Below are 16,056 nucleotides of genomic sequence, written 5' to 3'. Positions count from 1 at the left end.
ATGAAAACAAAGACATTAGCATAACCAGAGTCTAAAATTCCCGATGAAAGGATGCATTTCAGGATGGTTCTGAACTTCTTAATCAGAATGTCATGGATGGCAGTCTGCATTTCAAATGTTCATGTTTTTATAGAGCCTTAAACAGTACTGGATGTCACTGATGTTAGTTTACAGAAGAAACATGATGTGAATTTTGAGTGAGTGACATAACATTTTGGTTGAAAGGCGTGGTTGGATCTGTATGAACTTTTACAGTACTCTGATCAGGTTACAACTTCATCATCAGCATGTCATGTGGAGGCAATTTAAGTTTACTGTCCTGTATCGAGTATTAGGAGAGGAAATGGTGGTGGAAGTATTCAGATTCTTCAAGTTTAGCAATGTCGCATTGTGATGGATGTGTCTACAGGCAACACGAAGGATACAGGGTCTGTCTGTGTTGAATATGGATGGGAAGTGTGTTGATTACAATGGGACCGTAATGTGCTATTATGTTGTGCTAAGTTGTCATGTATGGTGATCAAAATATGTTACAGAACACCAGATTTTTTTTCCATATGATGTTAATCTATCATGTGATAAAGTCCAGTTGTATATGCATGGGCAGCTTCATCACTTCATATTGTGATGATGCGTCATTGTGACATCTGTAAATGGTATATTATGAACCAGTGTCATTTCTTACGTAAATCATGGTTTTATTACAATCTCAATGTGAATGTTATGCTGGTGCCAACTGCATATGCTTTGAAATCATCACGATTTCTTTGTTTCTCATTAACATCTTTGGTTCATGAATCACAAGGCATTATTGTGTAAAAGAGCGAAAACATGTACATAGAAATGAAATGAGGTTGGTGCTCAATAAATGTTGTATAAAGACAAACTGTTGTGATAAGCGTTGGAGACAAAGGCTTGAGGCGATGATTTTATTACCTCCCTTGGCTGCTTTTATCCAATCAGGTGCCTAAGCTGGGAAGTTGACTGTACAAATCACAACTCACTTTAAGCTTCTTAAATTATCTAACCTCTTAAACTTGGCATCTGGTTGATGCAGACAGAAGTACTCTGAAAGAAGTAGAAGGAGTTCTTTCATATATTTTTAAAGTTTCCAGATCTGTCAATTTGTCTTTATTGTTTCCCAAAAACTCTGAGTGGCACTCGCGAACAAACCTTGACGCGACCACTATCTTTGTTGACACTGGCAAAGCTCAGCAGATTGTAGCAGGGGCTTAGCTGATTGGCTACTGTGAGAATCTTGAGCCAGCTAAAGGGGAGGTAATAAAATCCTTGGATGCATCCAGGGTATAGTGAATAGTTATTGTAAGGTATACCCTGGAGATTATCAGAGATGATACAAAGGAAGAGCTGAATTTGGACCACAATTGTGGTCATTTTCTTTATTGAAAATGCTAGTTCACCTTGTTTTCAAGATGGCAGAGTGACATTTACTGTATGTGCTTATGTGGACACATCAGAATTTAAAGCTGTCACACCTGTCTGAAGAGTCTTTGTCAGATGTTGACAAAGGTTAATGGAATCTGAGTGGAATACCTATTTCCTGTAATAAGCACTGCTGTGTAAAGCAGCAGTTAAAAATAATTTATTACACCCAGTAAGCATGGGGCCTCTAATAAGCTTACCGGGCCTGGCTGGAAGTCAGAAGAAGCTATATGGTGTATATATATCTTTACAGAATTTATGAAAGTAAGATGGCCTTTAAACATTATTATTTACAAATTGTGCAAATCAAGACAAATTCCACACACTGGCGTAAGCAGGATAAACAGTTAAAACCAGCGAGGGTGTACTATACAAAGAATTAAAAGTTAAGTTCAAAACTAAGATGTGAAGCTGTGGAAATGTTAGGCTAAAATAATTGTGAAGACCAATCCATATTTAGAGAAGGTTCATCTGGTAACTGATTTAGGGATATCATAAACATTTGTATTTACAATTAAAAGGAAATATTGTTAAAGATATGATGGCACTGCTTTTGACAGCAAAATAACTATTCCTATTCTGCTCGTACAACACTATTAAACTTAGGTTTCACTTGTCAAAAATGACAATCATGTGACCATATAACAGTCATTTCTGATTTTCACTTTTCAAAACAAGGTAACCTTTTTGCGGAAAACAAAATGCACGTTTCCAAAAGCGCATACATCCTGTTTAAAGTAAAAGATAATTTCCATAATGGTTTTGTTTTTCAACTAAAAGTACTAAACCAAATTATGATGGCGCTTAACATTTTATTCACAGTATATTTCAAACGTGTTTTAGCTATCATGAATATCTACGCTTTCGCCAGACTGAGGTTTGTATTATAACATTCTTATTTTTCCATCTTGAGTCTGTTCTGCTCAAACAGAATGTTTATATGCACCCTTTCATCTGCGGAAATATATCAATCAGCACTGGAAAAACACAACGAACTTCCCATTTCATGAAAAACATCCTCGTATTTAGCCCAATTAGTTTCGTAATTTATTTTCCTTGAAAACACTCAACACCAACTCCCTTTGTCAGTCACTATGAGGACGTGTTGATGAGGCCTACATTGTAAATGTTTCCAATCCATTTTAGAATACTAATTGTGAAACGTCATCCACATACCTCTAATCCACGGAACGTAAATGTAAAATATCATGAATATCTTTGGGAATTCTATAAAAGTGGACATTGAGCATACAAAATCATATCCTCCCAAAAGTCTGGGTCCTGCACTTTCCTTTCCTGTAGATATAATAGTACCACTCCCAACTCTGGGGGATCATTCAGAGCTGAAAGTAACGGTATGAAGGACATCCTAACGTTCAGTACTTCCAACACAAACGTGTCGTGCTTCAAAGAAGTACAGGTCGCTCATGTGACGACTCCAGAATTTGGACAGTCAATTCTTCGGCCAATCAGATGTCCGTCATTTTAATGGCATTATATATTGACCACATGGATATGAAAATTTCTATCTTAACACGGGAAATAAGTAAACACAACTAAACCCCAGAAAATAGCACGGACTTGATTTTATATCATTCGGAACTGCTCCTTCTTGTTGGTATTCAGAATGCAGATACGCTTCTGTGAAGGCTTCTCTCGTAATGTTAACTTTGAAGGATCTACGCTGTTTTGAGTACATGGTACATCTGAAGCACCCCATGAACGGTTACGAGAACTTCACGTAGAGAGTAATTTATCGGAGTAAGAGCTGAGATAATGAGATTCCATATATCATATGTCATTGCCCTCCGTGACATTTTCATACAATGGGCATTGTCAAATAAGGAAATATATGATTGCATGTTGACATCGTCGCTAATACTGAATAACAATAAAACAGACGGAAATGAATGTAAATTTACTCAGAAACCTGGCAAACCCTCGACCCGTGAAGAATTGTTCGATCCATGCTTGTGGAAAGAGGCAACTAACGGAATGGGGTTGTCATGCTCACTGACTGGTTTGTCACTTAATTTTTTACCAAATGCGTATAATTATGATATAGAACACATTTTATGGATAACAACTTCTTTTTATTCGTGAGTGCGACGTTTCGATACTGATTCTTGTACCGTTGTCAAGCAGGAATGGAACATGAAGAAGGGGAAAGTATGTATATATACTGAATGTAACAATGTAACAAAGAAAACAACATCATTAACATAATTGCCTAGGCAGTAAGCTGATTATTATTTGTACATCATTGGCTTCCACGCCTGTCCTTTGTCTACTCTCTGGCTTCATCAGCTTACTGCCTAGCCAATTATGTTAATTATGTTGTTTTCTTTGTTACATTGTTACATTCAATATATACATACTTCCCCCTTCTTCATGATCCATTCCTGCTTGATTCGGTACAAGAATCAGTATCGAAAACGTCTCACTCACGAATAAAAGATGATGTTGCTAACATAAAAGTTTGTTCTATATTATGCTTCCCAACTTCTAAAATGCCACTCAAAGTTATTATTATGATGTCAGTCAAATACCTGGCCAATTACTGAGTACTGTGGACTATCGATATTATTCATAGAAGGCTGTTACATAGGAAGAGTATTCCGGTGAATGGCGTTAAACAACGGAAAACATAATTATGTATAACGCTTCGAAAACGTAACCGCAATAACGATCACATAATAAGCGGAACTACATTTGTACATATACACAAAGAACTTGTTTAAGCACCCGACATATCTCACGATCCGAATGAGCCCCGATCTTAACCCTTTGGAGCATATCTGGTACATGTATTAGTGGTTGAGTGCAACAAAGGGATCCTCCTGTACAGATTCTGACCCAATTGAAAGCTGCTTTATATCAGGAATGGCGTAGACTGCCTTTTCAGAGGATCAGGATGCTGACAGGGGTATGAGGAGAAAGTGCTGGCTCTAATACAGTCACATGGAGGCTACACTCGGTATTGACCTTGAATCGTTTAAGACACGCCAAATGACATTTTGAATGCTCACATTCACCAATAAATTCAACAATAAACATTCCATGGACATACATGTACAAAGATGGTTTTTGTATGAAAATCAGTGGGGTTTTTTTCAAAATGAGCAATTATCATCATAAAATCTACATGGATTCCAGTCATTATGTCGTTTTTTATGTATCAAAGGGGTCAGAAAAACTACTCTTTCTCCATCGTGGTACAAGCATGTAGGGGTTGCTTGATTAAGTTCTTTGTGTATACAAAATGACACCAGGAAGACCAGTTGTGATAAAGAAAACATACAGTGATTTACGCTTTCAAGGTTGGGATGTATGAGGTTCTTGTCAAAAGACAACAGCAATTTTGTCTTGTTAACAATAACACAATACTGTCAATTTTCCACTGGAGAACACGGGAAGGTAAATTTTCTCACATAAACAAAATACAATGTATCCAAATAGAAACTCTTTAAACATTTAAAAGAACCAGAGCATATCAGTCCCCATTTTCAATTTTTTCAAGTGATAGAATGTCTGTACAGGCGACTAAAACATAAACAAGTTACATACATTTCATTAAAGCTTTGAGTCGGCAATTAAAATCATCAGCGAGATTTTTTAAATCTTCTACTAAGTCAGGCGTGATCGTGTTTCGCAAATCTTGGAACGACTGGAGCAGCATGAAAACAGCCATCGTGAGAGACAACATGTAGAGGTCAGGGAGTCAAAGTGGCATGCATGGAACTGACACGTGGGTAAGACATTGGGAAGAACACACCAACGACTGCTCTGATGTAAGATGTCTCTGATGGACTTCCTATGTCAATTTGATCAGAATCAAAGTCGGGCTATATCCAAAGGCCAAAACAAAATATAAATCGTAAGGAAACACTTAAGAGTAACGAAAAAGTAATTCAAAGCAGTTTTGATTTGATATCTTATAGTCAAACGAAAATGTGCCTTGACCAGCTATAGCCTGTTGGCTTGTTTCCTCCTGTGGGTGTCTTTTGGATGGTTTTCTCGGATAAACTTTGATCATGTGTTCCATGGCATATGTGTTGTCTCAATACTGACTTCGCTCTGTATACACAGTAGTACTTATAGATGAGGGGCAAAAGTTCGAAGACAAGCAGAAGGACGTTGTACAACACTAAGGTTCCATGTGCAATGGCACGTACCCACCTCCACCTTCGAAAATAAACAAACTGTAAGCAGGGAAACTACTGAAGCTATCACAGCCTCCACAAGAAGGGTGAACCATTTTGACCTCAACAAAACCCCTGCCTGACATATTCATACTCCATGGAAATAATTTCCATTTCAACACTGATGTCTTCTGAAATCGTTTCTTTCGACTCCTCCCAGGTCTGGGAATGTTTCTCTTGTTCTCTCGTCATGTCTTCAATTCTCTTCCTTAGCTTCAGCACTTCGTCAGACGGCTCTGAAACTGAGTTAGTAAAGGTAAGTTAGTACAAAAGTGATGTTGTGGACAATTTGTTTACAAATAATAGACTTTCTAAATATTTGCCAGTGAGATACATTGTTTCGTTTGTTAAGCCATGCATTTGAAACGAGGTAATTAGGATCGTACACTTACCCTCTTTTCCTTTTAAATTATCCGCTATCCTCCGAATTTCTTCTGCAGTTTGGGACGGAGTTTTCTTGTGAATTTTGATGCTGTTTGTGACTATTGTATGAATATCTAGCGGCACAGTCAGCAAATTCATCACCACACCTGCAGCTTTCACTCCTTTTAGTCCCGTTTCTACAAACTCTGTGGCGACTTTGGCTGTACCTAACGTAGCCCCAACACGGGCCCCAAACTTAACTGGTTCAGCACCATCACTACTTTTGGACGGTTTGCCCTTAAGACGGTTCAGTATTGATTCAAACAGATTTGGTATCAGCAATCTCTTCACCGTATTAGCGAAAAATGTTTTGAACTTGCTTGTATGTCTTCCTTCCATGTTGTCCATCAGATACAGCATATCCTTCCTCTTTCATGAAACACTTTGGCTTCTTTCTGGGCTTTTCTTAAGGTCTTGGTATTAATGATTTTATCTGCAACCTCTGTGCATAATCCCCCTACCCGCTGGTCACTCCAAGAGTCACCCCAGCAATGGTCAACCCAAGAGAAGCACCAAAGGTGGCTGGGGCACAAGCAATCCCTGCTATAGCAGAGTGCTGCTGCAACAATGCCTCCAGATGCAAAACTGGTTTTAGCTATGTTCATTTTCCGCTGTGCTTTGTCCAGTTCATCAGCCAAATCATAAAGACTTTTCACAGTTTTATCATTCTGTGTGTTGACTTCCGCTATTGCCAGCTGTATTTTGTCCTCATATTCGTCAACAGTCATGGCTGGAGAGACCGCCATTTTCCTTTGGAATAAATATGAACATACAGGGTATGTATGGACAGACATACATCTATGAAATATAAATGCTTACATACGAATATATACTATTATTGCAGTAACAACTAATAAACGTCAATAAATACCCACTAAAACTAACTGCTTTATATACAGTTTAAAGAATACGGGATGTTTTTCTAAATTAATCAATTAATTGATGCATATTTCAAAACAGATTCGTTTTGAAAACCCCTGGACATGAAGGTCGCAATTCACAGTTGGATTTAGATGTTGGCATGCTGGCTGGGAGCATGATGTTTACGTGTGAATGTATAATTTTAATGTGAACAACTCAAAATGATTGTTCAGCTATCAGTTACTCATGAAACACTTTTGTTTAACTAGAGATTTAAGCATGTAGGTAATGCCAAGACTTGCTGAAAATCAACGCCTACGTGCCCTGGATAAGAATCACACACACACACACACATACACAGAGATTTGCTCTTGACAGAATGTTGAGCTGCGTTAGCTGTAGATTTTTTACCGGAATTAATGAAACAGTCGCTTACAAATACAATCACAAATTTCAATGTAAATGTATTCATCTCCTATTTGCCAGCCAACCTGTCACAAAGTGACATGAGGTGAATAGGTAATGGCCAGCTATTCAAGCCCAGAGTATAGTAGTCAGATAAACACAGACACGTACCAGATAATGCTCTCCGCTTGCCTGGAATGAGTGTTTTGTCTGAGTGTTGAGTTACAGGCAGCGTTACTCACATAAGGAAATTGATAGCTTGTGGTTGTCCCATCGACACAGATTCCTCCTTTTACTATGGTGGATGATTCGGGCCATATCTATGTCGCCCGGAAACATCATCGCGATATGGCCTGGCACTAGGTTTGTCCTACTTGTTTAGGGGCAAACCGTCCATTTCATTAGAGGTATCATGGTGCGAGAGAAAGAATGAGTCTGAAGACCGAAGATGTTATAGTGGGAGAGAAATACCACGTTCAATACATAAGGTCCAAATGCGGTATCACGACGTTCTATGTTTATTATAAACCTTTCCCCTGACGGTTCCAACTCTAAACGTTACTATTGAAACTTCCGCAGTTAGGTTACCGTGACCCGAGTATCACTCCGAAACACAACAAGAATAATATTTGACTCAAAATATCTTCCATTTAACAACTATAATGTTTTGAGAAACTTTATTTGGGACTCATCTTTTGACCGTCTGTTAAAAGTTCTTGAAAATTAGTGAAGTTCAAAATCCGGCAGCCCTGTAATATGGAATTCCCTTCAGATCACCGTATTCACTTAGGATCGTCTATATTGTTGTCTAAATTGGCATGTAATACAATTTGATAGACATATATATGAATATGAATATATATATTCATGCTTCACGGACATAGCTTGAGATTTAAAATAAGCTCTCCCAATATTAAATAACAATCGATGTATGTGAAGCATGAATATGATATAACTCACCGCCACAAGATAGCAAAGACCAAATAATGTAAGAAAACACATCTTGAGAGAGAACATGGAAAGGTGGGGTGGTTATTAGATCATAGTGATGTCTCTCAGCAAGTGTCAAACTTCGGCTTCATGACACAAAGAAGAAGATTATTCAGTACAAAGGCCACAGGCCATGTGCGTTACATACATACAGGGTGGTTATTAGATCATAGTGATGTCTCTCAGCAAGTGTCAAACTTCGGCTTCATGACACAAAGAAGAAGATTATTCAGTACAAAGGCCACAGGCCATGTGCGTTACATACATACAGGGTGGTTATTAGATCATAGTGATGTCTCTCAGCAAGTGTCAAATTTCGGCTCATGACACAAAGAAGAAGATTATTCAGTACAAAGGCCACAGACCATGTGCGTTACATACATACAGGGTGGTGATAGTTCGAAAGCAGTACAAATGAAGGGTATACTATCATAATAGTGATTAACGTATAGATAACGTTGAGTTGAGCTTGGATTTACGTCACATCGGCATTTCCAGCCATATAGTGACGAGAACAAGTTTAAGCTTCTTTGACATATTTAATATCTTTGTTAGTGTTGCAGGTACATAAATATGACATTCTGGATTGGCAGGCAATTCGAGTAAATCAGCAGTTCTAAGTTACTTTGGAAGACATTCTAACAATGAAGAACGTGTTCCTATGACTGTTTGCGACAATTAATCGGTGGATTCTACTGTTATACATTTGAAGTTGTCTCCAAGAGGTGGAAGCCATTACCAGTTGAATCATCATCAAAGATGTTTACTTTCATTATCAGGAATGAAGTTATTCCGATTCATGGTTTGAAATACAACTGAGAATGAATGTGCTGAGTTGAGTTGAGTTTTACGCCGCATCGGCATCATCCCACCCATACAGCGACGAGACCAAGTCTGCACACATAAATATTTTAAGTACAATGCTCAAATGAGTTGGGCTTTTCAAAAACATATTTATTCATTACGTTATTATTTACAACAGAAAATGTTATAGCACCAAGTTTAAAAACAAGTAATCCGTCATTCACATTACAAAGTTACAATTGATGGTACACGTCACGCGGGAAAACAGATCTTTCAGATTATGTTTCATAATAAGTCCCTTTTTGAAAGGTCCACACACACAAGCATATTATGCTTGATGGTGAACACTTCATCGCAAGAGATACGCACAGGAAGCCCATCTCCATCCGTTTTCAGCAGATAGTCATGAGTGAACTGACTGTGACCAATACGACATCGTAAAATTACCTCATCGCGTCTTGACTGACAACCGAAGTAGGTTGTTAGATTGTTAAATGAATGTGTACATAATTGTGTTTCTTGTCATGTTTTAGTCTGACTAATTGATTGATTGTTGTTTAACGCCGCATTCTGCAGTATTCCAGCCATATGGCGGCAGTCAGTAAATAATCGAGTATGGATCAGGCAATCCAGTGAACAACAGCATGAGCATCGATCTACGCAATTGGGATGTGATGACATGTGTCCCCCAAGTCTGACCAAGACTGACCTCCCAATCCCGTTAGTCGCTTCTTACGACAAGCATGGGTTACTGAATTATAGGATATCAAACGAGCTTCCCCTTTCATATCAAGTTTATGTCCCGACTGAAATAATTATGCTTTGTCACGTGCTTTAGCGAGTGACAAAGCAAAATTATTTCACGATTATATATATATCAAGTTTATGTCCCGAGTCCCGAGTCAAGGATGCTTCACACACATCTTGGAGCCTTCAGATGATTAAAAATGCAGATACATTTTGGACGCAGATGTGCCCAGAGATGTTTTTGGGAGAACATCACAAATACATTATGATACGAGTTTTCGAATTAAGGATTTGAATTAAGTAAGTACGGTAAGTATATAGTAAAAAACGGAATATTTTGTATATTCTCTTCATTATGAGTATATTACCATTATATACCCTAAACAAAATGTAAAACGTGTTCTATTCCTGTTTATATCCTTCACAAAACTAGAAACATGTCTACATTTGTTTCATCAATTCCCTGAGTCTGGCTTTAAACTCAACAGGAAGATGTTGGATTTCTATCGCAGCGTCAGACAGATCATCGTTCGAATCCTTATAAGATTTCACAAGCATAAAGATAGTCATTGCCAAGGACAATATGTACAAATCAGGACTCCAAACATCACTAGACTCTATTGGAATTACAGACAAGGGAAAGAGAAGGCCAATCATCAGAGAGGTGTCAGGCTTATACATATCATACTGAGCAGGAAGGCCCTCCTCGGGAACATTGTGATAAGACCCAAACAGGATATACATGGTTAGCATACATTTCAATATAATAAAAAACAGTCCAAAAAGATTTTGATTTGAAATAAAAAAATTCTCATCAAAAGTACGTCTGGCATTACTCGGGAGGGCTGTCCACGTTGCCCCTGGCTGGTTTCCACGCGAGGGTGTTCCTGGGTGTAGGGCTATCACATTCTCAATAGCATACGTCTGTTGTTTCCATATCGCTTTTGCGCGGAACAAACAGTTATATCCATAGAGTAGCGGGAAAAGTTCGAAACTTAACAGAAACACGTCGTACATGACTAAGGCATACTTTCCAAAATAAGGCAGCCATCCTTCATCTCCAGAGCTGAACGCAATGAAAACTGATATAACTGCGGTTAAAATGGCTTCAACAATAAGAGCGAACCGCTTTGATCTTAGGAACACTCTTCTCACGTATTCATATTCTATGGCAATAGTTTCCATTTCCTCAGTGATGTCTTCTTCAATCTTCTTCTTTGCCTCATCCCAAGCCTGACAGTGTTTCTCCTGGCTCCTCTCCATCTCTATGGCAATAGTTTCCATTTCCTCAGTGATGTCTTCTTCAATCTTCTTCTTTGCCTCATCCCAAGCCTGACAGTGTTTCTCCTGGCTCCTCTCCATCTCTTCAACTCTTCTCCTCAGTTTTTGAACTTCAACAGACGCAGCTGAAACATGTGTATGGCGTCTTAACCCATGAATCCAATAAACTCGAATATTTTTAATATATTCCTGCAAACTAATTTGTTACTTGATTTCACAAGATCAGAGTAAACAGTTTTTTACTGTATATTCAAATTGGGTACAGTCCCGTTACATTGATAACATACATTTTCAAGTCTCTTCGAGAATGTAATAATAGTTAAACCATATGACCAAGGTAAAAATGTGTGCAATCATAATATAACCAAGTGTATTTTCATACCTTCTCTGTCCTTTAACTCCTCTGCAATTCTCCGAATTTCTTCTGCAGTGCCAGATGGTGTGTTCTTATGAATTTTGATGCTGTTTGCAACTATGGCATGTACATTTAAAGGGATAGTCAGCGCGCATAGCGCAATGCCACCGCCTTTAAGTCCTTTTGTACCAGTTTTGCTGATTTTTTCAATGATTTTGACAGCCGTTGTTCCATGACTCGATATCGTTTCTAAAAGTTTGGGTTTCAGCTTTCCTTTCACTTTATCCATTAAAAACGTTTTAAACTTACTTCCGTACTGTTTTCTCATATTGTCCATTAATAGAAGCAAAGACTGACCCTTTTCGTGATAAATGTTAGCTTCCTGTTGAGCTTTTCCCAAAACTTTGTCATTAATAATTTTATTTGCCAATTCAGTGCTCACTCCGCCGACCCCGCTGGTTACTCCAAGAGTCAGTCCTGCAATGGTCAACCCCAGAGAGGCACCAAAGGTAGCTGGGGCACAAGCAATCCCTGCTATAGTAAGTGCTGCTCCAACAATGCCTCCAGATGCAAAACTGGTTTTAGCTATGTTCATTTTCCGCTGTGCTTTGTCCAGTTCATCAGCCATATCATAAAGACTTTTCACAGTTTTATCATTCTGTGTGTTGACTTCCGCTATGGCCAGCTGTATCTTGCACTCATATTCTTCAACAGTCATAGCTGGAGAGACTTCCATTTTCCTTTGGAATAGATATCAACATGATATTGTATATTGCATATCCCTATATCTTAGCACCTTGTATCCTGGTATCAGTATAACCAAGTATCTCAAACACTCCTTAGCCTAGGATCCTTACAGCCTATAATGCTGATATCCGTATTACTTATGATGATATCCTTATATCTTAGTACATATTCTGCTATCATTACTAAGCCTTGTAATCCTTATATTCTGGTATACTTTACATTTATGTCCCTATATCTCGATATCCTACTTCCTTTAGTTTTCTGTCCTATTATCATTACATCCTAGTATATTCTGGTATTGTTATATACCACTATCTCTAAATCAGGCTATCCTGATATCACAGAGTATGTTTATCCCACTATCGTTATACAACGGTATCTTTAAATCCTACTATTCTTAGTTCCTTGTATTTTTATACCCTGCGATCATATTTTCTGTTTATTATAGTTTGCATATACATATATATTTATCACATATCACTGATATCTCCAAGTATCTTTACATCCAAATATCCTTACATCCTAGTATATACTTATCCAAATATGTTATATGTCTCCTGTATCTTGGTATCAATCCTTCTACCCTTATATCCAAGAATATATTTAGCCTAATATGCTGCATCCTAGTATTCTCTTTACCCTAATATCATCGACTCCTACTACCCTTATATCCAAGAATACATTTATCCTAATATGTTACATGCTAGTATCAATATAACCTAGTATCACCTACCTCTACCATCCTAATATCCTGGTATATGGCGTGGAGTCATCCCACAGATGACATCCTTACCTCGTCAGCTTGCTGACGGTGTTAACCTCTTTGGTCATGTGGACAAGAAGTCCGACTTCTGATCAGAAGGTCCGTGGTTCGAATCCCAGCACGGGACTCGGAAATGTTATGGCCTCTACACTAATATGTTATATCCTGCATCCTATACCCTGGTGTCAACCTAGTATCTGTTATTCACTTAATCCTACTGTCCTTATATTTCTGTATCTGTTTGTTCTAAGATCTATTTTCCTAGTAGCCTTATATCTTGGTTTATGATATATCGACCCATCTATATCTTAGTGTTGAGTAATTCTCGTATCATTATGCCACAATTTCCCTATATCAAACTTTATGTTTAAGCTTCTACCCATGTATATCCTCATGCAATTCAAATTTTAGCATCAGCACATCCCGATCAAAGCATCTGTTTGTCCTCCTTTTATATCCTGCTTTTCAGTATATTTATATCCTTGTAACTTTATATCCTTCTATCATTATATCGTAGCATATAGTGTTTGTTCTAGTTCCAGCAGCCCTAAAATCATAATGTTCGTTTGTCTTAATATCTGTGTATCCTATTATCGTATATGCTAGTAGCTGTAAATCTCTATATCTTTACATCGTATCATCCTCATATATATTACTATTTTTATAAGCTGCTGTCTGTTTATTTCCGTAATAAGACCACATGACATTGTTAAAAAGAAAACATTATTAATGCACAGACAATGCATGAACATAGTTCTGTTAGAGGTATAAATATATCATGACTTTAAACGGCCACAAAATTAGTGCGTTTCTACAAACCAGGAAATGTGTACTTGGCATGGCAGTATGAAACAGTTGATTTGATGTATGTTTTTCCCCAGAAATATCCAGGTAAAATTACACATCTTAAATTATTATAAAATGGACATTCAAACATGAAATATTCATTTTCCTATCTTGGTACAATGCATACGGGATACAAACATTCTGGGGCTGGTACGTTTTGGTTTCTACCTGCTTCAATCATTGATCTTTATATCCAAGTGTAACAAACAACGACGGGAAGTCACAAGTCACGAGTGCCCCGGCAGATGCGGACATTTATTGTACAACCGCAGCTGTGGCAATATTTCATACAATGGGAAAGGATCAATTCCTTCATGGGAGCATTTTGTTCATGAAAGAGGATGTGTTTTGCTTGAAACCAATACATCACACGCGGAAACAAAATAATGTTTTAAACAATGACTTTATACAATACGACGAAGTTCGGAAAAACGAGTGGAAAATAGATAGGCAAAGAGAGGTGTGTGTTTAAATGAATGAAATACTTGAGTTTATTAAGCAAGTGTGTGCTCGTATTGTGGTTTCTTTTCAAAATGCCTGTTTTATGATTAAAATGGTATCTTATTGTATTTGTAAGATGCGTCATTTGGAGGTTAGTACATATATATCAGAAATTATATGTGTATTAGTTTACAAAAAGTAAAAGATTGTTTACCCAAATACTTTATGTGTACAAATATATCTACAAACATTGATAGTAACAGAGGAAGGGAATCGTTGCATTGTGCCTGTAGTGTCATCGAACCGATGTTGTTGAAGGATGACAGACAAATGTTCCCGTCGCTATTACCTTTGGGACTTGAGAAAATTTGCTAAAATAGCCATTCACCACAACAACACTCTTGTGATATTAAACATTCCTAGGGAAGCGTGTTTCAAACAGAGGTCTGGTGCATGTTCTTATGTTTGGGCGAGTTTTTCGCCTTTGTATTTTATTACCTGCTTCCACCGAATGTTTCCTCTCTATTAAATGGCGTTATATTACAGTGGAATCTGTCTATTGTGGACTCGACTGGGAACGACTCATTTGTCCGGACTGTAAAGCGTATACTATTTATACACAGATCACTTTGACCTGGTACCATGACGGGCTAAATAAGTCGTCACAAACTTTTACGATTTTAAGTCAATCATTCAATTTGTGCAAACGCACATTAAAGAATATTATCAATTCCTGTTAATGCCGACTAAAAGGTACCGGGTAGTTTGTCGCGATGGTTTAGCTAATTGTGTATGTTGTGTCTGTATAGATTGATGCAGGTGCCCACTGTGAAGGTGTGGTATATAATATTCAATAACTAGAAATTCAAACCAGATGTTGCATTTATCAGAAGCCATTTTGATGGATTTCGTGATGCATTTATTTAGTCAGTAATATATTTTAGGCAAGTTGTGTTCAAAACTGAAGTAAGGACAAAACAATTCATCACTCTCTCAGTGATCATCATGTGAAACCGAAACTTCAATTCCTTTGTTCCAGTGAGAAAGGGCACAAGCTGGATATTTGCATATTTGGATATGTAAACAAAACTCCCGAATGCGGCATTAACATCAAACAATCACAAATCAGGTAAACAACGCCACAATAATGTAATTCACAAAACGTTTAGACTGAAATATCATCAATCTACGTACCTGTACATTGTGGCCCAGCTTGAAGGCGAGGCATCTATAGCTCAAGTACGAACAGGAAAATACTACGGAAACGCATTAGGGGAAATTTGTATTGCGCATGCCTTTTATGCGCACGATATGATCTGAGTCACATTCAGTACGACACAGCTGTGTCAGAGCTGCAAGGTCTTGCGTACATACATCGAATTATTCGATGTTCGACACACCCGCAAAATGAGAAGCTTTTTCTTCGACATATCAAAGACTCAGGTTCAATTATATTGCCAGTCATCTTGTGGCCTTCCTCCGTCTACAAATATACCCGTGAAGGTCCAGGTTAGAATATTGATCTTCAGTAACCCATGCTTGTCGTAAGAGGCGACTAACGGGATCGGGTGGTCAGGCTCGCTGACTTGGTTGACACATGTCATCGGTCCCCAGTTGCGCAGATCGATGCTCATGCTGTTGATCACTGGGTTGTCTGGATTGGTCCAGACAGACTCGATTATTTACAGACCGCCACCATATAGCTGGAATATTGCTGAGTGCGTCGTAAAACTAAACTCAGTCACTTA

General features: G+C 38.0%; 2 protein-coding genes across 2 annotated transcripts; both read right to left on the bottom strand.

Annotated features, from left to right (window-relative positions):
• Positions 1 to 5,708: 5,708 nt before the first annotated feature.
• Positions 5,709 to 6,428, bottom strand: LOC124259787. The gene is made up of 2 exons (XM_046693994.1): positions 6,038 to 6,428; positions 5,709 to 5,887 (listed from the first exon to the last, which is right to left on the bottom strand). Exons 1-2 carry the CDS (start codon positions 6,426 to 6,428, stop codon positions 5,709 to 5,711), a joined length of 570 nt encoding a protein of 189 aa, XP_046549950.1.
• A 97-nt stretch (positions 6,429 to 6,525) lies between these two features.
• Positions 6,526 to 15,563, bottom strand: LOC124259786 (apolipoprotein L1-like). The gene is made up of 4 exons (XM_046693993.1): positions 15,503 to 15,563; positions 11,539 to 12,251; positions 11,031 to 11,281; positions 6,526 to 6,627 (listed from the first exon to the last, which is right to left on the bottom strand). Exons 1-4 carry the CDS (start codon positions 15,508 to 15,510, stop codon positions 6,526 to 6,528), a joined length of 1,074 nt encoding a protein of 357 aa, XP_046549949.1. The 5' UTR covers positions 15,511 to 15,563.
• Between the last annotated feature and the right edge of the window lie 493 nt (positions 15,564 to 16,056).

The sequence above is a fragment of the Haliotis rubra genome, unplaced genomic scaffold, assembly GCF_003918875.1.
Source record: "Haliotis rubra isolate DU_JTF1 unplaced genomic scaffold, ASM391887v1 Scf737, whole genome shotgun sequence".
Taxonomy (NCBI): domain Eukaryota; kingdom Metazoa; phylum Mollusca; class Gastropoda; order Lepetellida; family Haliotidae; genus Haliotis; species Haliotis rubra.
The sequence above is the reverse complement of the archived record's forward strand: the minus strand, read 5'-3'. Positions and strand labels throughout refer to the sequence as shown.

What these genes read in the sequence shown, in the direction of transcription:
- LOC124259787 (XM_046693994.1), bottom strand. Translation starts at nt 6,428, where the DNA reads ATGCTGTATCTGATGGACAACATGGAAGGAAGACATACAAGCAAGTTC. An exon ending in TAATTTAAAAGGAAAAGAGG is followed by an intron (nt 5,888 to 6,037) that starts GTAAGTGTACGA and finishes TTACTAACTCAG; the next exon opens with TTTCAGAGCCGTCTGACGAA.
- LOC124259786 (XM_046693993.1), bottom strand. An exon ending in GGAGTTAAAGGACAGAGAAG is followed by an intron (nt 11,282 to 11,538) that starts GTATGAAAATAC and finishes CACATGTTTCAG; the next exon opens with CTGCGTCTGTTGAAGTTCAA. An exon ending in TTGCCATAGAATATGAATAC is followed by an intron (nt 6,628 to 11,030) that starts GTGAGAAGAGTG and finishes GCATTGTTGCAG; the next exon opens with CAGCACTCTGCTATAGCAGG.